The sequence below is a fragment of the Prionailurus bengalensis genome, chromosome D2, assembly GCF_016509475.1.
Source record: "Prionailurus bengalensis isolate Pbe53 chromosome D2, Fcat_Pben_1.1_paternal_pri, whole genome shotgun sequence".
Classification (NCBI taxonomy): Eukaryota; Metazoa; Chordata; class Mammalia; order Carnivora; family Felidae; genus Prionailurus; species Prionailurus bengalensis.
The window spans coordinates 45,905,573-45,932,543 of NC_057351.1; the positions used below are offsets into that span (position 1 = coordinate 45,905,573).

The 26,971-nt window shown below is 38.1% G+C and overlaps 1 protein-coding gene across 8 annotated transcripts in view; it reads left to right on the forward strand.

The window, feature by feature from the left end:
- Positions 1 to 26,971, forward strand: part of MAPK8 (mitogen-activated protein kinase 8) — a 100,070-nt gene that overhangs the window by 63,347 nt on the left and 9,752 nt on the right. For 5 of the 8 annotated variants that reach the window (XM_043596818.1, XM_043596823.1, XM_043596819.1 and 2 more), the window contains 6 exons: positions 5,408 to 5,466; positions 5,556 to 5,694; positions 20,078 to 20,243; positions 24,807 to 24,878; positions 26,227 to 26,409; positions 26,731 to 26,855. In XM_043596818.1, the coding sequence (XP_043452753.1) occupies positions 5,408 to 5,466; positions 5,556 to 5,694; positions 20,078 to 20,243; positions 24,807 to 24,878; positions 26,227 to 26,409; positions 26,731 to 26,855 (744 nt within the window). Of the gene's footprint in view, positions 1 to 5,407; positions 5,467 to 5,555; positions 5,695 to 20,077; positions 20,244 to 24,359; positions 24,432 to 24,806; positions 24,879 to 26,226; positions 26,410 to 26,730; positions 26,856 to 26,971 lie in introns of all 8 variants that reach the window. The other 3 variants (XM_043596820.1, XM_043596825.1, XM_043596824.1) reach the window with 1 other exon arrangement.

Here is a 26,971-nt window from a genome sequence, read left to right on the forward strand (position 1 = left end):
GAGGAAATAAACTAGGAGTAAGTTATGCAAGGGACGGTTTTATGAAGTACTAAACCAAAAGCATCTGACTGGAGATATTTTGTGGTATATTTGTCTAAAGGAGTTTATAAAATACAGTAAGCTCCATGCTTTCTGAGTGCAGATAACACAGTTTACCACATTTTGAGAACTAACTGTGCAAGTTTCTGTGTACTGGCGTTACTAGTCACTGTCGGGGAAGGATGAAGCTCCTGATTTGGGGGAGCTTATTACAGTGTTATTTTGAAGACAAATAACAGAGAGTGAAATACCGAATATGATAAAGCGGTAGAGGTTTGATTGTCATATCATGGTGGGTGGAAAATAAGTGCTGAGATTTCAGGGGAGAGAAGATTGCAGTGAGCTTTCATGAAATGGGAATGCTTTGGGGAAGGGTGACCCTAGACTAATTCTTAAAAATGGGGTAAAAATTGGATTGTTAAAGAAAAAAGGCCTCCCAGAGAAAAAGAACAGCGTTTAAAAAGAGATACAGTTTAAAGTCCGTCAGTGACAGCGAAGAAGTTGTGTCACCATTCTTGTTTAGGTGGGAGCCAGCCATGTTGCTTGTCTGGGTTTTGCTGGTGGTCTTTCCCTCTCAGATGGAGCTGCTTATGCCTCTTGTAGCCTGTTTCGTGGCAATGATGGTGGTGATATTGCCTTAGTTTTGCACTGGGGACATGGCCAATAACTCCCTATTTCCTGAGCCAGCCGACTGCAAAAATAGATGGTTCCATCAACTAAATGGAGGGCATGGAAAGCTTGTTTCACATAGTTAACCCTCTGCTGGGGGTGGCAAGATCCACGCAGGCAATACCCTTGGCACCTAGAAGAGTGCTGACTGACGTAGAGTAGATGCTCCTAACATATTTGTTCAGAGAATGAATATAAAACTAAATACAGTTGACCCTTGAGCAAAGTGGGCATTAAGGATGCTGACCCTCTGTGTAGTTGAGATGTACATATAACTTTCAACAACCCCAAACTTAACTGCTAATAGCCTACTATTGACTGGAAACCTTACCAATAATATAAATAGTCGATTAACACATATTTTGTGCATCGCATGTATTGTATTCCTTTATTTTTTTAATTTTGAGAGAGAGCACGAGTTGGGGAGGGGCACAGGGCGAGAGAGAGAGGAGAGAGAGAGAAAATCCCAAGCAGGCTCTGCACTGTTAGTGTGGAACCTGATGCAGGGCTTAAACTCGTGAACCACGAGATCATGACCTGAGCTGAAACCAAGAGGCGGACAATCAACTGACTGAGCCCCCCAGCCACTCCTACATGTATTGTATTCTTAAAGTAAGCTAGAAAAGAAATGTTATGAAAATCATAAGGAAAATTTTTACGCAGTACTGTACTGTATTGAAAAAAATCCATGTGTAAGTGAACCCTCCTAGTTTGAACCCATGTTGTTCAAGGGTCACTATGTATAGGGAAACCAGGAATGATGGAATTTTTACATTCCTGATGGATGGATGTTTTTGTGATGTCTTGCCTTTTCAGCAGTTTCATGCTCTACACAGATTAATCTCTTCATTGGTCTAAACATGTTTTTTCCCACCCTCCTTTTTTTGTGGTAAAATACACATAGTATAAAACTATCTTAACCGTTTTAAACATACAGTTCAGTGGTACTAAGTGCATTCATATCATTGTGCATTTGTTACTATTTCCATAGATGCTTTTAATTTTTTTTTTTTCAACGTTTATTTATTTTTGGGACAGAGAGAGACAGAGCATGAACGGGGGAGGGGCAGAGAGAGAGGGAGACACAGAATCGGAAACAGGCTCCAGGCTCCGAGCCATCAGCCCAGAGCCTGACACGGGGCTCGAACTCACGGACCGCGAGATCGTGACCTGGCTGAAGTCGGACGCTTAACCGCCTGCGCCACCCAGGCACCCCTCCATAGATGCTTTTGTATGTCCACTTGGTCACTTATCTCTGAACACACTGGTGTGTCACCTAGCACACAGTACTTCATGTCTGATCGAATCCTTCAAGAGGAACTGAGGCTTGTTGTCTCCTACTTAACCGTGGACATTGTAATCCTGTTTGGAAGTCAGGTCACCGTTTGGTTCACATTGTCTTAGCAGGTTATTCTTTGTCACAAGCCTGCTAATAGGTCACATCTTTCCCACCTTTCACTTTCTTTTTTTCTTTATAAAGATTTTAATTTTAAGTACTGTCTGTACCCAACATGGCACTTGAACTTATTAAAACCTTGAAATCAAGAGTTGCAAGAGCCAGCCAGGTCCCGCCCCCCCCCCCCCCCCCCCATTGTTCACTTTCTTTTTACTTTTTGCTTTTGGAGATTAAGTATATAGTACTTTCTGTTTCTCCCTAGAATTTCACATGAAATCTGGTTTCTGTTCCCAGACTGTTGGGGGTTGCTTTTTCCTTTGTTCTGACTTTTCACTTGCTGGCTTCACTTATCAGTTTTGCTCAGGATGCCTTCATAATAGCTGCATTACTTCATTAGTGACCTTTGTTTATATAGCAGAAATTGTGTGTGTAACTAAAAAATTATCCATCTCTCCTGAATTCTTCATCTCATTCACATGGGTATTATGATTGGAGACATTTTCAAAATGCGTTTTTGAAATCTCCGTATAGGTACTGGGTCACATTTCTGACCTGCTGCTGTTCTTTGTTGTCGTTGTTTTATTCAGAGAAGAAAGTACAGTTTCTTGGGGAATTTTTACCTGCTCCTAGTAAGTGTTACTTCTTTCACATACTTCTGTATCACCCACTTAATCAGCACTTGACTTTTGTTTGCTGTCCAGTCTATGATTGATTTAATTTCCCTTCTGTTCTTTTTTGAAGGAAAAAAAAGGGCCACTGTCTGCCTTAATCTTTTATAGCACCTTTATTGAGATACAATTCACATGCTGTACAGTTCATTTAATGTGTGTAATTGGTTATTAGTGTATTCACTGATGTATATGACTACAGGCAGTTCTAGAACGTTTTCATCACCTCAGAAAGAATCTCCGTATTGTGTAGCTGTCACGTTCCTATCTCCCATCCACCTTAGCTCTAAGCAACTACTGATCTCTTGTTTTTATATGCTTTTCATCTTTAACACTTCTCTTGTACTATAGGATTTCTCAGATAAGAACAGTTTTACTATTTCTACAAGTCTGTAGATGTGCAGTTCATCTAATTAGGAGCCAGGAATTCATTCATTTAGAGCAGCTAGATGCATTCTTATTATCACTTTCCCTATCTTGAACAGATTTGTTAGACCTTTTCTGATCTGAAAATTGTGTTTCTGAATTTATTCCCTGAACAAATATTTGAATGCCTCTTATAAGCAAAGCTTCGTACTTAGATGAATGACATAAATTCCTCCCTCATGTAGTTTGTCTAGAAAAATATTCCCATTCCTAAGTGTATTTGTCAATAAACATTTTAAAAATGTGTGTCAGTTATCTCCCTGTGCTAGGGCTGTAAGAGGGAATAATTCTTTCCAACAAGGATCCTGGTGTGATTGGGATGAGGCTGTCATGAAAATGAGTCTATACTACAGTGTGTTAAATGCCATATTAACACATAAGACATTGTGGGAACAAGGTAAAGAGAATATTCAGCAACCCACCAAGGACTAGATAGAGGTTGTTAGACTCTACAAAAGACATCAATTTTGAAAGGAACAGAATTCAGTAGGTAAATATGACAGGTACAGGGAAGAGTATCTTTAAAGGCATTGAGAGTTTTTAAATATATCATTGTTTAAACTAATTGATATTAAAGTATCAAGTTTAATAGAGGGCTTAGCAGGAGACAAAGTGGGTTGATATTCTGTCATGGAAGTCTCTGAATATACTTCCTGCAAGGGAGTTTGGGAAATTTTTTTGCTGGTAGTAAGTTTTTGAAGAGGTGAGTAATATGATCAGGTCTTTCTTTCACCATATGATAGGCAGTAAAATGGTAGCTGGATTTGTAGAAAACCATTGTTAGGGAACCTAATGTTAGAAGTAATTACAGCATGAACAGTCTAGATGAGATGTCAGAATCCTTTACCTGTGTGGTAGCGCAGGGAATTGGAAAGAAGAGATTGAAGTTCAGACTGACAGTGGAATGGAATAGTATTCTTTTCAACATTTATTATGGTGCAAATACTGAAAACGGAGTCAAAAATTACTCTGAGCCGCCTTTGTAAAAGAGAAGGCACTCTGGAAAAGTAAAGGGTTTGGGTAGGAATGCTAATGAATTCAATTTTGTATTCTTTGTGAGACTTTCATGTGACATGGCAATGTGTATTTGAGACTTCTAAATTAAGCAGGGCCTTTTAATGTATATTTGGAAACTGTCCAACATAGAGATGTTTAGAGAAAAAGACATATATTGCCCCAGGGAAAGGGTGCAGATGGAGAAAAGGATTAAAGACAGAATGGTGGGAAAGAGGGCATGTCTGTGGATGAACCAGAGAATGGACTGGGAATGAAGAAAACTGGGAAAGTTCAGTATTATGAAAAACTGAGGGCGATGGGGGAGTTAGATAAGAGCTGATGGAAGGTATTTAAAATTTGCTCACAAATTGGGGCACCTGGGTGGTTCAGTTGGTCCGACTTCGGCTCGGGTCATGATCTCGCAGTTCCTGAGTTCGAGCCCCACGTGGGGCTTTGTGCTGACAGCTCAAAGCAGCTGCTCCACCAACCTAGAGCCTGCTTCAGATTCTGTGTCTCCCTCTCTCTCTGGTCCTCCCTTACTCATGCTCTCTCTCTCTTTCTCTCTCTCTTTCAAAAATGACTAAATGTTAAAAAAAATTTTTTTTAATTTGCTCACAAATTATGTAGATGATTGTATAATATACATCCTTGATAATTGAGTATTCATAAACGGAATGGATATGTGGAGCTCTTGTGTTGGTACAATTTTAAGAGCATTTTTAGGTTCACGGCAAAATTGAGAGGAAGGTACAGAGATTTCCCATATACTCTCTGCCCCCACACATGCATAGCCTCCCTCATTATTCATATCCCCCACCAGACTGGTGCATTCACTATAATCAGTGAACCTACAGTAATGTTTCTTTATTACACAGAGTCCATAGTTTACATTAGGGTTGTCTTTTGTATTGTACATTCTGTGGATTTGGACTAATGTGTAATGGCATAATATCTACCATTATAGTATCATGCAGAGTATTTTTCACTCCCCTAAAGATCCTGTGTGGTCTGGTTTTCTCCCTACCCCCAATCCCTGGCCATAAAGTTGTATTAGGTAAAATAGAAGAGATTACTTGGGCTTAGAACATAAGATTTTAATATTCTTATACCATTGGTAGATTTTTTTTTAACCCATGTATTTGCAGTTCCTAAACGAAAGTATTATTAAGCAGCAGTGGTATCTAATTTTTTTGTGTCTCTGCTTTTGCCACAGATAATTGGCCTTTTGAATGTTTTCACACCACAGAAATCCCTAGAAGAATTTCAAGATGTGTAAGTGTGATAATTAAAAGTTTACATTCATACATTATTCTTAGATTGTTGCTGTGCACTTTAGCTGTCATCTTTTCTCACCCATGAAGTTACATAGTCATGGAGCTCATGGATGCAAATCTTTGCCAAGTGATTCAGATGGAACTAGATCATGAAAGAATGTCCTACCTTCTCTATCAGATGCTGTGTGGAATCAAGCACCTTCACTCTGCTGGAATTATTCATCGGGTTAGTAGAAAAAATTATCATCATGTTCTTTTTTTAATTATTGAGGTGAAATTCATGTAGCATAAAATTAACCATCTTTTAAAGGGTTCAATTCATTGACATTTAGTACATTCACAACATTGTGCAACCACCACCAGTGTAATATTTCAAAATATTTTCATTGCCCCAAAAGAAAACCTCATACCCGTAAAGCAGTCAGATCCTCTCTCCGTCTCTCCCTCCCACCCCTCAGCCTCTGGCCTCATACCAATCTGCTTTCTGTGGATTTATCTCTTCTGGGTATTTCATATTAAGTGGAATCATATAATATGTGACCTTTGTCTTCTTTAACTTAGTGTAATGTTGTCAATCTCGTTCATGTTGTGGCATGTATCAATAGTTCATTCCTTTTTATGACTGAATAATATTGCAGTGTATGCATTTACTACATTTTATTTATCCATTCATCCATTAATAGACATTTGGGTTATTTTTACCTTTTAGCTTTTGTGGATAGTGCTGCTATGAACATTCATGTACAAGTATTTGTCTGAGTTCCTGTTTTCAATTATTTTGGGTATCTTCCTAGGATTGGATCATATGGTAATTGTTTTTTTAACTTTTAGAAGAACTGCCAAACTGTTTTCAATAGTGGCTATACCATTTTACATTCCTAGCAGCAACATTCCTAGTAGTGAATGTTCCTAGCAGTGAACATTCTGATTTGTCCAAATCTTTGCCAGTACTTAATTGACTTTTATTCCAACCATCCTAGTGAGTACAAAGTGATATCTCCATGTGATTTGCCTTTTCCTAATGACTAAAGATGTTGAATGTTTTCATAAGCTTGCTGGTCATTTGCATATCTTCATGGGAGAAATGTCTGTTCAAGTCCTTTGCCCATATTTTGATGGGGTTATCTTTTCATTGTTGAGTTACAGAAGTTCTTTATATATTCTGGATCCTAGATACTAGACCCTTATCATATATGTGATTCGTAAATATTTTCTCCCATATTATATATTTTCACTTTCTTGATATCCTTTGATGTACAGAAGTTTTTTAATTTTCATGAAATTCAAGTATCTGAATTATGTGGAACTGCTGTAAGGACAGAAACCTAGACCAATGGAATAGGACTAAGAGTCCAGAAATAAAATCACATATCTACTGCCAACTGATTTTCAACAAGGGTGCAAAAGGCCAGTTGGGAAACAATAAGTCTCTAATAAATGGGACAGCTGGATTTCCACAAGCAAAAAAATGGCTTTGGACCTTTTCTCACATCATACACAAAAATTAACTCAAAATGGGTCAGTAACCTGAACATAAGAGCTAAAACTATAAATTCTTAGAAGAAAATGCAAAAATAAAGGTAATTATTTGACAGTGAATTCTTATAGAGGGTATCAAAAGCACAATCAGCCAAAGAAAAAACTAATTTTGTAGTAAGTTTTGAAATGGGGAAGTGTGAGTCCTTTTAAATATTGTTTTGACTCTTCAGGACCCCTTGTGATTCCATCTGAATTTAATTATCAGCTTTTCCATTTCTGCAGAAAAGTCATTGGAAGTTTATTTATTTATTTTTTTAGGTTTATTTATTTATTTTTGAGATGGGGGTGGGCGGAGAGAGAGAATCCCAGGCAGGCCTGGCACTGACAGTGCAGGGGCTTAAACTCATGAGCTGAAGTCAGATGCTTAACCAACTGAGCCACCCAGGCACCCCAAGCCATTGCAGTTTTAATAAAGATTTCATTCATTGGGGGTACCTGGGTGGCTCAGTTGGTGAAGCTCCCAACTCTTGATTTTGACTCAGCCCTTGACTCCAGGGTCATGGGATTGAGCCCCACATAGGGCTCTTTGTTGACAGCAGGGAGCCTCCTTGGAATTTTCTCCTTCCCTCTCTGTCTCTGCCCTCCCCTGCTTGCTCGTGTGCATGCACACATATTCTCTCTCTCTCTCTCTCTCTCTCTCTCTCTCTCTCTCTCTCTCAAAATAAATAAAAACAAACTTAAAAACAGGGATTTCATTCATTGAATCTGTAGATTGCTTCAGTAGTTTTGCCATCTTAACTATACCTAGTATTTCAGTTCATGGATGCTGAATGTGTATCTTTCCATTTACTTAGGTTGTATTAGTCTGCTTGGGCTGCCATAACAAAATACCACAGACTCAGCAGCTTAAACAAGCAGCTATGAAATTGCCCTCTGAGCTCTGCTTTTTCTTTATTCCCCAAATTTGTATATGTTGTGTTTTCATTTTCATTCATCTCTAAGTATTTTCTAATTTCCCTTGTGAGTTGTTCTTTGCCCCATTGGCTGTTTGAGAGTATGCTGTTTAATTTCCACAAATTTGTGAATTTTCCAGTTTTCCTTTTTCTTGATTTCTGGCTTCATTCCATGGTGGTCAGAGAAGATACACTGTATGATTTCAGTCTTTTAAAATTTATTGAGACTTGTTCTGTCACCTAACATGTAGTCTGTTCTGGAGATTGTTGCATGTGCAGTGTTTTTGGAGGGAGTATCCCATATATGTCTGTTACATCTAGTGGGTTTATAGTGTTGTTCACATTCTTTATTTCCTTATCTTCTGCATAGTTGTTTGTACATTAATGAAAGTAGGTATAGATATCTTCAACTGTTATTGTATAACTATCTGTTTCTCCCTTCAATCATGTCCATTTGTGCCTATATTTTGGAGCTTTGTTGTTTATAATTGCTGCCTCTTCTTGAGGGATTGATGTTTCTGTTAAAATTTATTGTCCTCCATTGCCCCTTGTAACAGTTTTTGTTTTTAAGTTTTATTTTTATTTAAGTAATCTCTCCACCCAACGTGGGGCTTGAACTCACAACTCTGAGATCAGGAGTTGCATGCTTTTGCTACTGAGCCAGCCAGGCACCCCCGCCCCCCGCCCCACCTTGTAACAGTTTTGACTAATAGTCTATTTTGTCTGATACTAGGTTAGCTATTCCACCTCTCTTTTGGTTTCTGTTGGCTTGAAATATCTTTTTCCGTTCTTCTACTTTGTGCCTTTGAATCTAAAGTGAGTCTCCTTTAGAGTCTCTTAATAGGATCAATTTTCTTGTATCCCTTCTGCTGTTCTCTGGTTTTTACTTGGAGAGTTTAATCTATCTACATGCAATGCAATTATTGATAAGGAAGAATTCACTTCTGCCACCATGCTGTTTTCTCTATTTCGTATCTCTTTGTTTCTCAATCCTTCCATTGCTGCTTTTTTTGTGTTTAATTGCTTTTTTAGTAGTGTGCCATTTGATTCTTTACTCATTTCCTTTTCTGTGTCATCTTCAGTCATTTTCTTAAAGGTTACCATTGGGATTGCAAATTTAGTCTCTTCAATTTATAACAGAATCTATTTTAGATTATTACCACCTTACCCTCAATAGCATACAATAGCATACAAAAACCCTACTCCTGTATACAGTCTGTTCTTCCCCCATTATGTTGTAGTTGTCACAAATTACATATTTATACACTGTGCCCAATAAGATAGATATGTTATTATTGTTCAGTGCATTTGCCTTTTAAATCATATGTGGGGTGGGGGTGAATAGGAGTTAGAAACACAAAACACAGTAATACTGACCTTTGTTATTTACCTATGTAACGACTTTTACCAGTATTCTTTATTTCTTCTTACAGCTTCAGTTTACTATTTAGTGTCCTTTTATTTCTACCTGAAAGACTACCTTTAGCATTTCTTATAGGGCAGGTGTAACTAACAACAAACTGCCATAGCTGTATCTCAGAGTGTCTTAAGTTTCTCCTTTACTTTTGAAGGACAGTTTTGCTAGATACAGAATTCTTGTTTGGATTTTTTTTTCTTTTAGCAGTTTAAATGTGTCTTTTCACTGCCTTTTGGCACCTGTGATTGCTTTTGAGAAGTCAGTTGTTAATACCATTGAGGATCTCTTATAAGTGACAAGTTGCTTCCCTCTTGACTCGTAAGATTCTCATTTTGTCTTTGGCTTTCAACGGTTTGATTATAATATGTCTCAGTGACGATCTCTTTGCTTTTATCCTTGGAGTTTATTGAGCAGCTTGGATGTGTAGATTTATGACTTTCATTAAATTTGGATGTTTTCACTCATTTTTTTCAGTTTTTTTTCTACCCCCTTTTCTTTTTCCTCTTATTTGAAACTTCTATTATGTGTATGTTGTATTCTTGAATATATGCCACATCTTGTTTTCTTCAACTTCAATGTTTTGTCACAGGCAGAATAGGTTATTCAATTGTCTTGCAGTGTTTTTGAGAAATGCCCCCTGTCTAGCCCAAGACAAGAGTCCCACACTGAGAATGGGGGCAGCCAAGAAGATGGGTAGGACAGGACTAGTAAAAACACCACACTCTTGCCTATAGTTTTTTAAGTTGCCTTTGTCTCAGTTCTATGTTTACTTGGTTGTTGTGAACATTTGACTGTTTTCCAGATTTCTGAAAAAGTATTCTGATCCATTTTGCTCTGCTTTTTGGCAATTCTGTGAAGCAGTCTACTCTTCCATTTTTGCTGACATCACTGTCTTTAATCATATTTTGGGGCGTTGTACTTCACGGGTTTATATGGAGTAGAATAAGCTTAGTTTTGCTTTGAAATGAGGCAGTATATAAATATCCTGCTATCATTACCAATGATATAAAACTGAGTATTCATCAGAGTTGTTTCTCAGATGTTCAGAAATATTATATATTTTAGTAATCTGTTTTTAACTGATTTATTGACATGTAATTCCCATACCATACAATTTATAAAGTGTATCATAATTATTTACTATACTCAAAGGTTGCACAACCGTCACCACAATCTAATTTTGGAACATTTTCACCCCACTTAAAGAAATCCTGCACCTGTTAGCCTTCCATTTCTGTTATTCCCTGTTCCCTTTGCCCCCAGCCCCACACAACTACTAACCTACTTTCTGTTTCCATATATATGCCTGTTCTGGACATCTCTTACAAGTGGAATTGTATATAATATGATCTTCTGTGTCTGGCTTCTGTTCCCTAGAGTAATGTTCTCAAGGTTCATCCCTCTATGTATTATGTATCAGTACTTATTCCTTTTATTGCCAAACAATAGTTCACTTTATGGATATATACCACATTTTGTTTATCCATTCATCACTTGAGGGACATTTGGGTTGTTAGCCATTTTTTGGTTATCGTGAGCAATGTTGACATGAATGTGTGGACGTGTGTTTTTTGTATTTTAGTTTTAATTCTAGCTTATTCTTGGAAAAGTATAGCATTTAATTTGAGAGAAATTTCTTGAAAAGTATTTAATTCATTGGAATTCTGTCTTTTCTCTGAGCTACCTTGTGTCAAATAATCTAACTCAAAATGAAAACAGATTTGTTCTCAGATTATTTTCAGACCATTATGTATGTGACATATTTAGGCTTATCCTTAATTATCGTTCTGACTGAATTGCTTTGTATATTGCATATGCAACTGCTATAATATTATGTCTGATGCCATCTTTAAGCAACATAGGAGATATCTCTTTCAATGGGAAGGTGTGTTATCTTCCTCATCCCATATTCCTATTCTGTGAGAGGCAAATGAGTTCAACTTCTGGGTTTTGTTTCTGCTTGTTTCTTTTGCCCTGTGGATCAGGATAGTAATGTGCCACCATGGAAATGAATTTGATTTTAGTGAAGTAAAATCTCCCAAATAGAATATTTTCAGATTAATGGGGGTAACAGAAATCACAGACCACATGACAGAAGATAGGAAACAAAAGACATAGCAAGAAACATAAAAAGGGAACATTAAATTACGGAAGACCAATAGGTAACATAATGGATAAAGGGAATTAACCCCTTAATGAACAAAGTTCAGGTTTTGACACACAAAACTACCAACAACAACTGTGTGTTTCTGTAATGCAAACAATTGTAACTAGCTTCCAAAGGCTAAAAGCAAAGGCATTGGCAAAGATGTACTGGGAAAATGAAACATGAAAACAAGGATAACTCTATTTAGTCAGGTAAATTGAATATCGTGGAGCCAGGGGGAAAGCATTTCTCAGTGACTTTGTAAGGATAAAGGGTGGAATTCACTCATTTAGTAACTGTCAAGAACTTTATACATGAAGTGGAGTTACAATACACAGAGTTTAAACTGTGGAAAATAGAAGAATTATGCAAACACAATGGTATTGGGATACTTCTTAAAAATTTTTTGTTTAATGTTTATTTATTTTTGAGAGAAAGAATAAGAGAGCGAGAGCAGGGGAGGGGCAGAGAGAGAGGGAGACACAGAATCTGAAGCAGGCTCCAGGCTCTGAGCTATCACAGACACAGACCCCGACCCCGACGCGGGGCTGGAACCCACAAACTACAAGATCATGACCTGAGCCAAAGTTGGACACTTCACCGAACTGAGTCACCCGAGCACCCCAGTGTTGGGATATTTTAACATACTCCCTTAGTGTGGATAGATAAAGTGGTAAAAATAAGTACAAGTGTAGAAAATTTACATAATAAGTTTGAGCTAATAAGAGACATACTGTGAAGAAGTCTGTGCCTTTATCTTAGGTCAGGTTATGTGGGAAACAAATCTCTAGGACAAATAACACATGTAAGAAGTTCGTTGGGGATTCCCCTAGGGATCAGCATCTTTGAGGGAGTAAAGGAAGTAAAACTGGACAGAGGGAGAAATTGAATTGGATGCAGTCACTCCAGAGGCCTCAGCTGTTGACTTAACTGGACTTTTGCTCTGGGGAGCCGCATGAAATTGGAAAAGTGACTCTCTGTGGCTGAAGGCAGTTCCTGGAGAGAGTTGCTGCAAACTCGGCACCCAACGCTGGCAGCAGCTAGAAGAATGAGTGCCTCAGTCCTGAATCAGGAATCAGAACAGCCACCAGAGGACCCACTGTAGGACACCTCTGGTGCCTCTTTTTCCCATTTCCTTCATACAGTAGGTTCTGGAGACTCTTCCTCCAGGATTTTATTTGATGTCTGTTCCTTGAGGAAGTTATGAGAAGTTTCATGGGATAAACTACAGCACCCTCTCCTATAGCTGGTCTTGAGGCCACAACTGATGCTCATCTCTCTGCTCTGCTACTAATTTTAAATACCCTTCACCCTGGGGCGCCTGGGTAGCTCAGTCGGTTGAGTGTCCGACTTCAGCTCAGTTCATGATCTCAGAGTCCATAGATTTGAGCCTCGCGTCAGGCTCTGTGCTGACAACTGGAGCCTGAAGCCTGTTTCAGATTCTGTATCTCCCTCTCTGTGTGCCCCTCCCCTGCTCACGCTCTGTCTCGCTCGCTCTCTTTTTCAAAAATAAATAGCCATTAAAAAAATTTTTAAATACCCTTCACCCCAACCTGATCTAAAATCACTTGCTTGGTAAAATAATCTGAACTTTCATCTCTTAGGGCTTCAGTACAAGGCAGGGGGAGGAATGGGGTTCCTTCCACATAGTCAAGAGACCCAAGCTTCACCATCTGCATAGTTGCCAGTCATTGTGTCCAGCGAAGAGAAAGCCAAGTGGTTGTACTGGTTTTTCTAGCTTTGGCCTGGAAGTGACACACATCACCTGTGTTCTGAGCCCATTGGCAGAACTAGTCACAAGGACCTGCTTAATTATGAGGGACAGGGAAATGTGGAGAGGCAGAGCTCGAAATGGTGGTGAGCATTAGTTTCTGCCGTACACTACCCTTCAGGCTGTCGAACACTTCTTTGCCCCCTTTATGCCACACATAGTACACTCACCCCTTGCTTAGGGGAGATAACCCAGAGTCCTAGTCTATCAAGACATTTATTTCCCAAGTGATACATGGTAATCTCTACTTCAGATCAAGACATTGTTCCTTTTAGTCCAGAAGCTAAAATGATCAAATTATCTGACCACTCCTGTTTACTCCCCCTGCCCCCATCCCCTAGATATGATGGTCACACCAGGCCAGGGTAACCATAGTAAACAATCCCATTGGGGAAACTAAAAAACTCAGACACTGATTATTTTTAATTTGGAATTCTGTTGGGCAGGCATTGTGAATGTCACTTCCCTTGGGGATGAGGAATATTCCTTGGTTAGTTCCACAAGGAACACTCTGTACACTGTTCTCTGTGGTACCTGGCTCTACTATGTGAAGAGTCCTTCTTTTCCACTATCCTTTTAAATATATCTGAAGTGTTTATTAGAAAATGTGTTTGGGAGGCACCGGGGTGGCCCTGTTGGTTGAGCATCTGACTCTCGATTTCAGCTCAGGTCATGATCTCAGATTCATGGTTTCAAGCCCCACATTGGGCTCCTCACTAACAGCACAGAGCCTACTTGGGATTCTCTCCCTCCCCCTCACCCTGCATGCTGTCTCTTTCTCTCTCTCAGAGTAAATAAATAAACTTAAAAAAAAATCTGTTCTCCTTGGGGGCTGTTCAGCCTTCTCAGCTTACTCTCTGTAAAAAATTGGGGAGCCCAAGTGTCATTTTAAGGCAGCCCTTCTCAACCTGGACCTTGTTGATGTTTTGGATGAAGAATTCTTTCATTTGAGGAGCTGTCCTGCACCTTGTAGAATGTTTAGTAGCATTCCTGGCCTCGACCCACTAGATCCCACCAGTACTTCCCAGTTACGACAACCAAAACTGTCTCTAGACATGGCCAAATATCCCTTGAGGGCAAAATTGCCCTGAATTGAGAGCTACTGTTTTAAAGCCAGAAGAGTCACAGGCTAATGGAGGTGTTTTTGTTTTTGTTTTTGTTTTTGTTTTAAGTTTATTTATTTTTGAGAGAGAGAGAAGGACAGAGGGAGGGAAAGAGAAAATCCCACATAGCCTGTACACTGTCATTGTGGAGCCTGACATGGGGCTTGAACCCACGACATGTGAGACCATGACCTGAGATGAAATTGGGTGCTTAACTGACTGAACCACCCAGGCGCCCCTGGGCTCCTTGACAATACAACTCTCTCAGAAACTTAGGAGGCTTCTTGTTTTTAATTACAGTTCTTTTCATAGCACTGTTGTTAGTCACTGGTTCTGCATTCTTGGATTTAATGTCTACCTTTAAGTTTTCAGGCTTCTGTTGACAAGTCTGAGGCATTTTCATCAAGTTTTTGAAAGATCTTACTGGTCTTTTCCCCTCCAGGGTTTTCAGAATTATTACGTGGAAATGATGCATGAAAAACAAATCCAAGGTATTGGTGGCATAAGACAACATTTATTGCTTGTTCAGGGGTCTGCAGGGTTGGCCGTGTGGCACTGCTTCAGATCCCAGGTTTGTTCCACCTTCACGTTTCAGCATCCAGGCTGAAAGGGTGCCTCCCTGGGGCACATCCCTTCCTCCTGGTGAAAGATGGAGGAGCAAGAGCCAAGCTAAATCAAGCATATTTAAAACTTCTTTTCGGGGCGCCTGGGTGGTTCAGTTGGTTAAGCGTCTGACTGTTGATTTTGGCTCAGGTCATGATCTCACAGTTCACGAGTTCAAGCCTTGCGTCGGGCTCTGTGCTGGTAGTGTGGAGCCTGCTTGGGATTCTCTCTTTCTCCCTCCCTCTCTCTGACCCTCCCATGCTTGTGTGCACGCGCGCTCTCTCTCTCTCTCTCTCTCTCTTAAAATAAATAAACTTTTTAAAAAAAATTTTTTTTAAAATATAGAGAACTTTTCAGATTTGGTGTACAACATATTCCCTCACATTCCATTGCCTAAAACAAGTCATCTGACTTTGGCTCATTAGTAAGGTGGAGGAGCACAGATGGTCCCTTCCTCATGGGGGCTCCACTAATTTTTCCACTTTACTGTGGTGTGAAAAGTACGGTGTGAAACCGTGCTTTGAATTTGATCCTTTCCCAGGTTAGCGATAATGTGGTGCAGCACTCTGCCACAGTGCCGCGGCTCCCGCCGCCACGCCGTCACAGGGTGAACGGCTGCTGCACGTAGCAAGCTTTCCCTACACATACAGCCATTCTGGTTTTCACTTTCAGGACACCACCAATAAATCACATGAGCTGTTCGACACTTGACTGTAAAACAGGCTTTGCGTTAGATGATTTGCCCAGCCGTAGGCTAATGTAAGTGTTCTGAGCATATTTAAGGTAGGGTAGCCTTAAGCTCTAATGTTCAGTAGGTTAGATATATTAAATGCATTTTCATCTTACGATATTTTCAAGTTAGGAGGTTTTATCGGGACATAATACCACTGTGAAGTCAAGGAAAATGTATATATTGGGTTGGGAGGGGGAGAGAGTTACTGGACAATCTGCCATTTTTTAAGGGTTCAGTAGCATTTAGCTTTTCTAGAATGGCAAGGTCCTGAAAATCTAGACTCCGGGTCCTTTTCATTTTTGCTTTTAAAGTGGCCAGTTCTTTCAAATGCGGCCAATGGCCATCAACACACATTATGAAGGTTTTGCTTCCCAATCTCTTCTAGAGCAGGGGTCAGCAAACTTTTTCTGTAAAGACTTGAGAATCTTTTAGCCTTTGCAGATGATAGAGTCTCTCTCACAGCTATTTAGCTCTAACACAAAACAGCTAATAACACAAAAGCAGCTGTATATAGTAGGTAATTGAATGAAGAGAACTGTGTTCTAATAAAACTTTCTTCACAAAAATAGGCCTTAATTTGTTAACCCTTGTTCTAGAGCTTCAGGTTCAGTATACAAGTGCTGTGCCTTCCAAGTTACTGCAAGTGACAGGATCATGAAATGTATTGCTATTATATAATCTGGATCACCTTTCCAACCTCTGATATTAATTTCGCTGCTGCCTGCTGCTCAATCTGCTAAGCCAAGATTCTGTGTCTATAATAGTAACACCCCACTTCTAGTACTAATTTCAGTTTTAAAATAGACTAGTGTAAAAGAAAAACATTGTGTGTTTCCTTTGCTTTTACACTATTGCTGTACTACTTCTGACGCCAAATGTGTGGTAGTTTTTCCCACACCAAACACTTCTCAGATTTTCTGGATACCAGCTGGGTATCTGATAATTTAACTCAATCCTGATACTACCTACCTGGAGATAGCATCAGATCCAACAGGTTAAGGGATCTGGCCCAGAAGTACCCACTGTTCAGATGCCAGTCACAAACCCAGCTTGTTACCTGTGCTTCTGAACTACTGCTATAATTCAGAGGTTTATAAGACCCCTTCCTTGGGTTCAATTAATTTGTTAGAGTGGCTCACAGAACTCAGGGAACTCACCAGTTTATTACAAAGGACATAACTCAGAAACAGCCAGATGGAGAGATGTACTGGGCAAGATTTATTCTCCCAGCACCTCCACATGTTCACCAGCCTGCAAGTTCTACTTACCAGTCCTTTTTTTTTTTTTTTTTTTATGGAGGCTGCATTACATGTTATGATTGATTAAATCATTAGCCTTTGATGTTGAATGTGGTCTTTAGCCTTCTTCTCCCTGGTGATCTGAGTGGGAAATGCTGAGAGTTCTGACCCTCTAATCATTTTGTTGTTGCCCCTGGCAACCAGCCCCCATCTTTGGAACTTAACAAAAGTCACCTCCTTAACATAAACTCTGGTTTGGTTGAATGGGACTTCTTAGGAATAACAAAAAGTAGTTCTTTCACTTTTAGTGCTCTTTTAGGTAATGCAAGGGTTTTAGGAGCTCTGTGCCAGTAATTGGGACAGAGACCAAATAGATATTCCTTATTTCAAATCGCAGTGGTACAACTAGGCTATGTCATGGTAACAAATAAACCCTGAATTCTCAGGAGCTTAACACAGCTAAGGTTTATGGCCCATACTACATATCCAGTGCAGGTCATGGTGGGGTAAGGACATAGGTGCTCATCAAGCTCGCTTGACAGAGGGTCCACTATCTGGGAGGTACTAATCACCAGAGCCGAGGAAGAGACAACAGGGTGTCGTGCCCTGGCCCTTCCGTTCTTTTTTTTTTTTTTAACGTTTATTTATTTTTGAGACAGAGAGAGACAGAGCATGAACGGGGGAGGGTCAGAGAGAGGGAGACACAGAATCTGAAGCAGGCTCCAGGCTCTGAGCTGTCAGCACAGAGCCCGATGCGGGGCTTGAACTCACAGACCGCGAGATCATGACCTGAGCCGAAGTCAGCCGCTTCGTCGGTTGACTGAGCCACCCAGGCGCCCCTGGCCCTTCTGTTCTTTGCTCCCACTCACAGCCCATTGACTAAAGCTAATCATGGTTAGGGCTTGTCTGTGAGGAGGCTGAAAAATACTGTGGAGAAGCTGGATTATTAGATTAATCCTACTTCCTCTGCCACAAATTTATGCAAATTTAGTTCTTCTCATGGATAGTTAGCAGTGTTACATCTGTGGAAAGCTGTAAGTTGATACAAGGATGAATTTCAGGTAATAGTCTTTGAAGCATTTTCTTGACAAAACATATTTGTAAAAAAATTATATTTTGCTCTTAATCTTTCCAAAATAAAGTATTTAAGGTTGGCATCTTACTTCTAGGCTAGAGTTTAGTAGTGTAAAGAGCCATTAATCATTAACCATCACAGTAGACACTGAAGTAGTTTCAGTTTTGCAATATGCAATTCTTGAACAGGCTGTATTTGCTGAGATAATGTGTTTTGTAAATAGTACGACATTATATGTACAAAATAGCTGTAATGAAAACTTTCATTTTATATTTCATTAAGCCTGTTGATATCTTTTTTCAATTTGACAAAGCCCTTGGAGTACATATCTTCTAAACCCATTCATGATCGCCTATCAAAATATGCTAAAGACAACATACATGATTTTCTGGATATAGGTGTTACAAAAGTGTAAACAGTGTCTTACAGGCCAGCTTTTTTCTTTTGTATTAATCGTTGATATTCAACGTTACGTACTGCATGTCTGTACCCATAATGGAATGTGTTTGTGGGCAGATACATTGAGTTTGCTTTGTTTGGTTTCTTGGTTCGTAATAAGATTCATCAGAGCTAACAGACAAAGTGTGTTGGACTTGAAAGTCATGAGTGTTTATGCTGCTGCTGCCTTCCTTTTAATGATCATAGCATAGAATTCCTTAAGGTTGGGCAGGTAGAAAATTCTTCACAAGGACCTTATTTGGTAGCATCAACTGCTAGTATTTTATGGATTAGTGGCACCAAGACAATGGTGTCCTACTTCTATGGGCAGACAACAGTTTTATGAACACATTTGTGTGATTTAAAGTGGGAAGCCAGTGATGGAAACACTGGTAATGATCATTTCAGTCCATGGGATGCCTGGGTGGCTCAGTTGGTTGAGCGTCTGACTTCAGCTCAGATCATGATCTCTGGGTTCTTGGGTTCAAGCCCTGCTTTGGGCTCTCTGTGAATAGCTCAAAGCCTGCAGCCTGCTTCGGATTCTGTGTCTCCCTCTTTCTCTGCCCCCTCTACCACTTGTTCTCTCTCTCTCTCTGTCTCTCAAAAACAAATTTAAGGGGCGCCTGGGTGGTGCAGTCGGTTAAGCGTCCAACTTCAGCCAGGTCACGATCTCGCAGTCCGTGAGTTCGAGCCCCGCATCAGGCTCTGGGCTGATGGCTCAGAGCCTGGAGAATGTTTCCGATTCTGTGTCTCCCTCTCTCTCTGCCCCTCCCCTGTTCATGCTCTGTCTCTCTCTGTCCCAAAAATAAATAAACGTTGAAAATAAATAAATAAACAAACAAATAAATAAATAAAAACAAATTTAAGAAAACATTAAAAAAATTTTTTTAAGCTGAAAAAAACTGATAATTAATGACTTTAAAAAAAGATCATTTCAGTCCTTTACAAATGAAAGTCTGCCAATTTGGTGTGTTTTTTTTTTAATTTTTTTTAAAGTTTATTTATTTACTTTGACAAAGAGAGCAAGTGGGGTAGGGGCAGAGAGGAAAGAGAGAATCCCAAGCAGGGTCCGCACTATAGGCACAGAGCCCAGTGTGGGACTTGAACCCATGAATTGTGAGATCATGACCTGAGCCAAAACCAAGAGTCAGACACTTAACTGACTGAGCCACCAAAGCACGCCGAAAATCTGCCAATTTGAAAGGTCTTGGATTGTCAATAGAATGGCCCATTGACTTATCTATATAAAGCTCATTGTGACTTTAAAATGAGATTTTTAAAAATCTGGTAATTTAGTATACAAATGAGTATAAATGCTTACCTTAACTATTCTCTTTATTTTACTGTAACAGTTCTTATGTGAGCTTTAAAATACCTTTCAAAATTGCTTTTATTGCACTTGATTGAAAATTTCTAGCTAATCATAATTTCCATTGCTAATTTCTGTAATAAGTATGTATTCATAAGTGAAAAATGCCATCAAGCTAATGTCTCACAATTACCTGTTACAAGGAATCTGAGCAGTGATACGGATTATAATGAGATAAATTATAATAATTACCATGAATTATTTTACAACTGATCTAACAATTTGTGAACTGTAAAATGTTTGTATATATCACAGCAGCCATTTTTTATTTTTGTATTTTGAAGGACTTAAAGCCCAGTAATATAGTGGTAAAATCAGACTGCACTTTGAAGATTCTTGACTTTGGACTGGCCAGGACTGCAGGAACTAGTTTTATGATGACGCCTTACGTAGTGACTCGCTACTACAGAGCACCTGAGGTCATCCTAGGGATGGGCTACAAAGAAAACGGTCAGCAAACACTATTTACTCAAAATACTGTTACTGGCTTTTGTTTATCAGATTTATTATGTAAATATTTAAGCTGGAAGTGCATAGAGTTAAATGTACCACTGAGGTGTTTATCAGGAGTTTGAAAGTAACTATAAATTTTGTCATAAATGTTTGGAAAAACTTGGGGCCCCTGTTTATTTAAATAGAAGTACATAACAGTCAACACTACAGTTGGATAGTTTGTTGCTATTGCCCCTGAAACAATATATGCCATTTGTTTGCCTGTAACTTGAAAATGAGCATTTCTTTTTTTAAATTTTTTTATGTTTATTCTTGAGAGAGAGAGAGAGAGAGAGACAGACAGCATAAGCGAGGGAGGGGCAGAGAGAGAGGGAGACACAGAATCCGAAGCAGGCTCCAGGCTCCAAGCTGTCAGCGCAGAGCCTGATGCGGGGCTTGAACTCACAAAATGTGAGATCATGACCTGAGCTGAGGTCGGACGCTTAAAGCAAGTCACCCAGGCGCCCAGAAAATGAGCATTTCTAACAGGGACTTAGGAAGTATGTGGTAGATTGACAGTTTGTTTTTAGTAATAATCCTACTTTGCATTGGTGATATTTGAACATATTTCCAATCCCATGAAACTAAGGTTCTAGCACTTAGTGTAAACTGTAAGAGCTACATTGAGGCCATTCTGCAAAGCTGATGGATAATTAATTAAGGTGGTCTTTGGGGGAAAAACAGTGTTTCATCAAAGCCTTGTATCCTGCCTTAAAGAAATAGCATTATTGTATATGGGTATATTCAATTATATATTTCAACAGTAGAATCAAGATTGAAAATTATCAGGCATGTAGTTCATGCATTTTTAGAAATTTTATACATATATGTACATATATAGAATTTAAGAAGTTTTGTTGGGGGCGCCTGGGTGGCTCACTCCATTAAGCGTCCGACTTTGGCTCAGGTTATGATCTCACAGTTCGTGGTTCCAGCCCCACTTCCGGCTCTGTGCTGACAGCTCAGCCTGGAACCTGCTTCAGATTCTGTGTCTCCCTCTCGCTCTCTCTGCCCCTCATGTTCTGTCTCTCTGTCTCTCAAGAATGAATAAATGTTAAAAAAAAATTAAAAAAAGAAAGTATTGTTGAATCTCACTCAGATATTTAGGAGATGAATAAATCTGCACAGGATTATTATTAACTTAAACTATAACTTTTAAAATGCAATTTCATCCAAAATACTCCCTAGAAAAGGACCTAGGTGTTTTTTCTATCAAGAAATCTAGAACAGCAAGCAGTTTACTTTGAATCAAGAAACTATATTCATCTTCAAATTTCTTTTTTATAAAAGACTATATTGAACGGAGGGTTTTAGCTTAATTTCCTTTGCTTTTCTGAATTAATTAAAAACAAACACTTTAAACACTTACAATTATTCTTTCCTAAGTAAACATGCTGTTCTGTTTTCTTACTCTCTACCTAAAATTGTTGTATGCCTTAGAATTTGGTGAGTTGGATTTAATATTAGACTCTTCTTTTGAGAGTTGATACTTCAAGTGATCGGCATGAAGATTGCTTTTGCATTTGCTGTAAAACTATTGGTTGTCATGGATATTGTGTCACTTAGTGACCTGTAAATGTGATTTTGGGACATAGCTCCCTACCAGAAATTAACATCAAGAGAAACTATCCTATGAAGAATTGGCATGCTTTCCTGTCTTAGATAAGAACTGTGGAGATCACTTGATTGCCTTTTTTTGCCTCAGGAAATGGAGTTAAATGTAATGCTCACTCATGATAACATTAGCAGCAAAGTTAAACATAAGAACTTCCTTCTTTTAGTGACACCCACCGCCATTTGTTTTAATAACTTTATTTGTCTTTTATTGCAAGCTACCATAAAGCTTTTTGGAAACTGTGATATAATGGAATATATTTAAACTGCCAAATAGACTAAGCAGTTTGACCCTTTAAAGCTAGTTTTTTGTTTGAATTAGGCTTACTATGTTCTGAGAGACTTCACTAACCCAGACAGTATCTTCCCATGCTTGCAGCTTTTGAAATTTGTTTAAAAATAACGTTTTTCTTAAGGTTATCTATATAAATTATGTCCTGGGTCTTTAACTAAAGTTTGCCATTCTCTAAAAATCGATAGGAAAAAGTTATTGTTGTAGATTTTTTCCATAAAATGAAAACCCTGGAAAAAAATTGTTCTTTGAACTGATTTATGAGTATTACTTTTTCCTTTAAAATTCTGTTCTTGAAAGTTTTGAATCATAAGGATTCATATGTATTTATTTCTATTTCTATTTTTATTTTTGAGAGAGAGTGCGTGTGCCCATGCACACAGGTGTGGGACAGAGAGAGAGGGAGAGTGTCAGCTTGGAGCCCAAGGCAGGGCTTAATCCCTAGATCCCAGGATCCCACGAACTGCAAGATCATGACCTGAGCCCAAATCAAGAGTCAGACGTTCAATTGACTGAGCCACCCAGGCACCCCAAAACTCATATATATTTTAATATGAAATTTTATTTTTATTTTATTTCTTTATTTTTTTAGTGTTTGTTTAATTTTGAGAGAGAGACAGAGCATGACCAGGGGAGGGGCAGAGAGAGAGAGGGAGACACAGAATCTGAAGCAGGCTCCAGGCTCTGAGCTGTCAGCACAGAGCCTGACGCGGGGCTTGAACCCACGAACCACGAGATCATGACCTGAGCCAAAGTCGGACACTTAACCGACAGAGCCACCCAGGTGCCTCTTAATATAAAATTTTAGAGAAACTTTAATTCTACAGGATTTCCAAAATTTATTACCATCTTTGTTCCTAAGATTCTGTAATGAGCTGGCAGTCTCTTTATTGAGTGTATTAGAAAGTACAGACTTCTAATTTCATAAGTCTACCAGCATGGGCGCCTCTCCCTAATACTTTTGCCCTTTTCTTCATGCTCTCAAAAAGGGCCTGGAAACTTCAAAAACAAATGCAAGTTTCTAAGGCTTTCTTTCTAAATTGCTCATTCTTCCCCTCTTCTATTAAGCTGCAGCCACCTATTCTCCTTTTTATTTTAATTGAAGTAGAGTTAACATACAATATTATATTAATTTCAAGTGTACAACACAGTGATTCAGTGTTTATATACATTATGAAGTGATTACCACAACAAGTTTAGCCATGTACTCTCCTGTTTTTACCAAATTTTCAGACCAAAGATATAAAATGTCAGGGTGTATTAGTGAAACAGGTGGTGATTGCCCTTTCTGTGTCTGGCAGATTCTTTTCAGCATTGATTAGAGTTGGTAAGAGTCAGTGAGTCATTGAGGAGACTCTGTAGATAATAAATCTGTAGGAACTTTCATACTGTACCCAGCTAAAACTAACTTAAACCAAAGCAGCTTGGCTATATGGGTTTAAAAAACTTCAGGTGGAGAAAAAAGTTTAAGTTTTCTTAATTGATTATTTGCTCATTCTCTAAACACTTGTTCCTTTTGGGATAGTAGGGTAAATGTAACATGGCATTGCCAAGAAGACAAATTACTTCTGATTCAGAATAAGCATAGGATTTCTTTAATACATTTATCCAGTTTGAAATCCGGTTTGAAAATTTCTGAAGAGCTTTCGATTAACTTTTTAACTGTAATTGTTCATAGAAACATTCTTTCTGTGTAAATATTTTAATATACTAGATTATTTCTGCTCATGCTTTTTTCTTTTATTTGACTTAAAGAGAGAGTATAATGCACAGTTGAGCCTCAAAATAGAATCAAAATTTTATTTAAATTTTGCTACCTCGTATTCATTTTCAGCCTTATTTGTAAAGTCTGTGTTTTGTTCTGCCTATTTTATAAACAAATTTTTAGAGACAAAATGTATAAGTTTCTTAATTATGTGATTTCTGTGCATAGCTCTCACTTTAAAATTAGATGTGTAGTTAAAAGGCAATACTTCACGTTTGCTTTTGTGAATCAAAGCCTTTTGAAAAATATTTTGTGTTTTAAATTATTCCATTAGCTAAAATTAAAATCACTTTTTTCTTTTTGTGATGTTTTGCAGTTTTTATATAATGCAGTCATATTATGCTTCTTTGATTTTAATGACCTTTTGCTTTGCTTTTCCTTCTTTTGTGCTGCAAACATATAGTGGATTTATGGTCTGTGGGGTGCATTATGGGAGAAATGGTTTGCCACAAAATCCTCTTTCCAGGAAGGGACTGTATCCTTGTGCTGCTGCAGCAGTTTAATTAGTTAGGTGATGAACTTCCTTGTGTTCTCTAATGAAAATAAACATGGTACATTCATATATATATACATATATATATGGGTTTCGTAAACAGATGTAAAGTTTGTGGCTGTTATAGTTCAAAAATTGTTGAGAAAAGAAGCTGAAATATTTGTAGGCTGCATCTGGCAGTAGGACATACAGTCTCTGCTGGTAGTTAGAGCACATTCACCGTCACTCATTTTTATTTTATACTGCTTTCTATAATTTTAAAGTATACATGGTGTATGTGATTTTTTTTAATGTTTAAATATTTTTTTTTATTTTAACCAAAATCTTTATGTTAATGTCATTGCATTTTGTTTTCAGTTGACATTTGGTCAGTTGGGTGCATCATGGGAGAAATGATCAAAGGTGGTGTTTTGTTCCCAGGTACAGATCGTATCCTTACCTTTGGCCTAAAATGTAGTTTCTAAAGGTCAAAATGTATGATAGCACTTCAGCTTGGTCAGGTATAATGTATTTGTCTCTCCCTAATAATAAAGTATTGTTAAATTACTCTTTCAAAAATACCACCTGCTATTTGACATAGACTTTCCTTTCCCTCATTTATTGTTTTGTATGTTAATTCTGACAACTGCTCAAGTTAATTATCCACAATTACTTGCTGGCTTTGAGTTGATTTATTTAACCTAAATCAAAAATCATGGCTTGCATTAAAATTTCTAATAATTGTACACTTGAGTAAGTCTTAGAAGTACCTTAGGACTTAATATGAATTTTAGAATTGTCTGTTGCTTCTGTTCATCCTTTTGTTTTTTACCCCCAACACCTCCTCTTTTGTTAATGTTCTGTGTGTTTGTGTTTTTTGGTTGCTGTCTCATTATTCAACATAACATACTGATATTTTCATCAGATAATTTTAGCAGTGATAGTTTTATATGGTGATGAGTAGATTTGGGTTCATTCTTTTTGTTCATCTGACCACTTTTAGTATTCATATTAACAGTGATCTGTTACGTGTTTATCAGCTAGTGACACTTAGAGTTGTTGTAGGACCGGGGATGGAAAAAGCCATACTCACTGGGTTACAGTAAGAAAAGTTGAGTTAGTGTGTAGAGAAGACTTGGAGTATAAAGACTAGGAGGAAAAAGACCAAGGAATCCTAACCTCACAACTTACCAAAACAGACTCATTTTCTTAAGTTTCAGAGCTTTAAAAACATTTTCATTAACGTAAGGTAAACAAAGAGTGGCAAAAGAAAATGCCACTTTTGTTAGACCTATCATTTTTATTGCTACAGGTTATTTTCTGTCAGTGTAGAAAACTAAAAAAAGTAGGACAGATTATAAGAAATATTTCTTATCCTTCACATTTTCTGGTAAGCTGCAAGAAAAGACAGATTTTGTATTCTAGAATTGTGCACAGTTTAAATTCAGATTCCCTGTGAGTAGTAATTGTCATTATTTCTTCAGTCACCTATCATTTGTATATAGAATTTGTAGGTTTAAGCTTCCATTGTTAGGGTAAAATCAGTATTAGACACACACACACACACACACACACTCACACACACAGACAAAGTAAGGTTAACAAAGCTTGTTTATTGATCCTTTCTGTCTGTCTACAGTCATTGCCTTTTACAAGCTGGCTATAAGACAGAAGATATATAACTGCCACATTCTTTCTTAGGGTTTTTTAAATGCCATTTTCTTGTCATTTTAATATAGATATGACTAATGTGTTGAACATTAGATACAGAGTATTTTTCTTAGCTACTTGATATTAGATATTGATCAGTGGAATAAAGTTATTGAACAGCTTGGAACACCATGCCCTGAATTCATGAAGAAACTACAACCAACAGTAAGGACTTACGTTGAAAACAGACCTAAATATGCTGGATATAGCTTTGAGAAACTCTTCCCCGATGTACTTTTCCCAGCTGACTCGGAACACAACAAACTTAAAGGTACTTTTTATAAATACATATATTTAATCCCATTTTGAGTGTGTGTGTGTGTGTTTGTGTGTTTGTGTGTTTATGTGTTTATGTTCTTACGGGATATAACCCAGCGTCCTCTCTGGGTAATGGAACAAAGTGAAACACTTTAGTTACTTTTTCTTGTAAAAATTTTTTTTGACCATATGTATGACCAGATTTTATAGTAAAATCTGTTCTTTTAAAAAGAACATATACTTTTTGATAAATGATAATGTCAAGTTTCTGAAGTTTATGGTAATTTAAAAACTTTTATGAGGTACATGTACATTAACATCATTATTTTTACAGCCAGTCAGGCAAGGGACTTGTTATCCAAAATGCTGGTAATTGATGCATCTAAAAGGATCTCTGTAGATGAAGCCCTCCAGCATCCATATATCAATGTCTGGTATGATCCTTCTGAAGCAGAAGCTGTAAGTTCTTTTCTTAATGTTTGAAGAATATATTGAGTTAGAGTTAGGTTTGGAGGAGACTTTTTAAATTTAAATAAAAGTATAGATAAATGATGATGGTATTTTTCTGTTTTTGC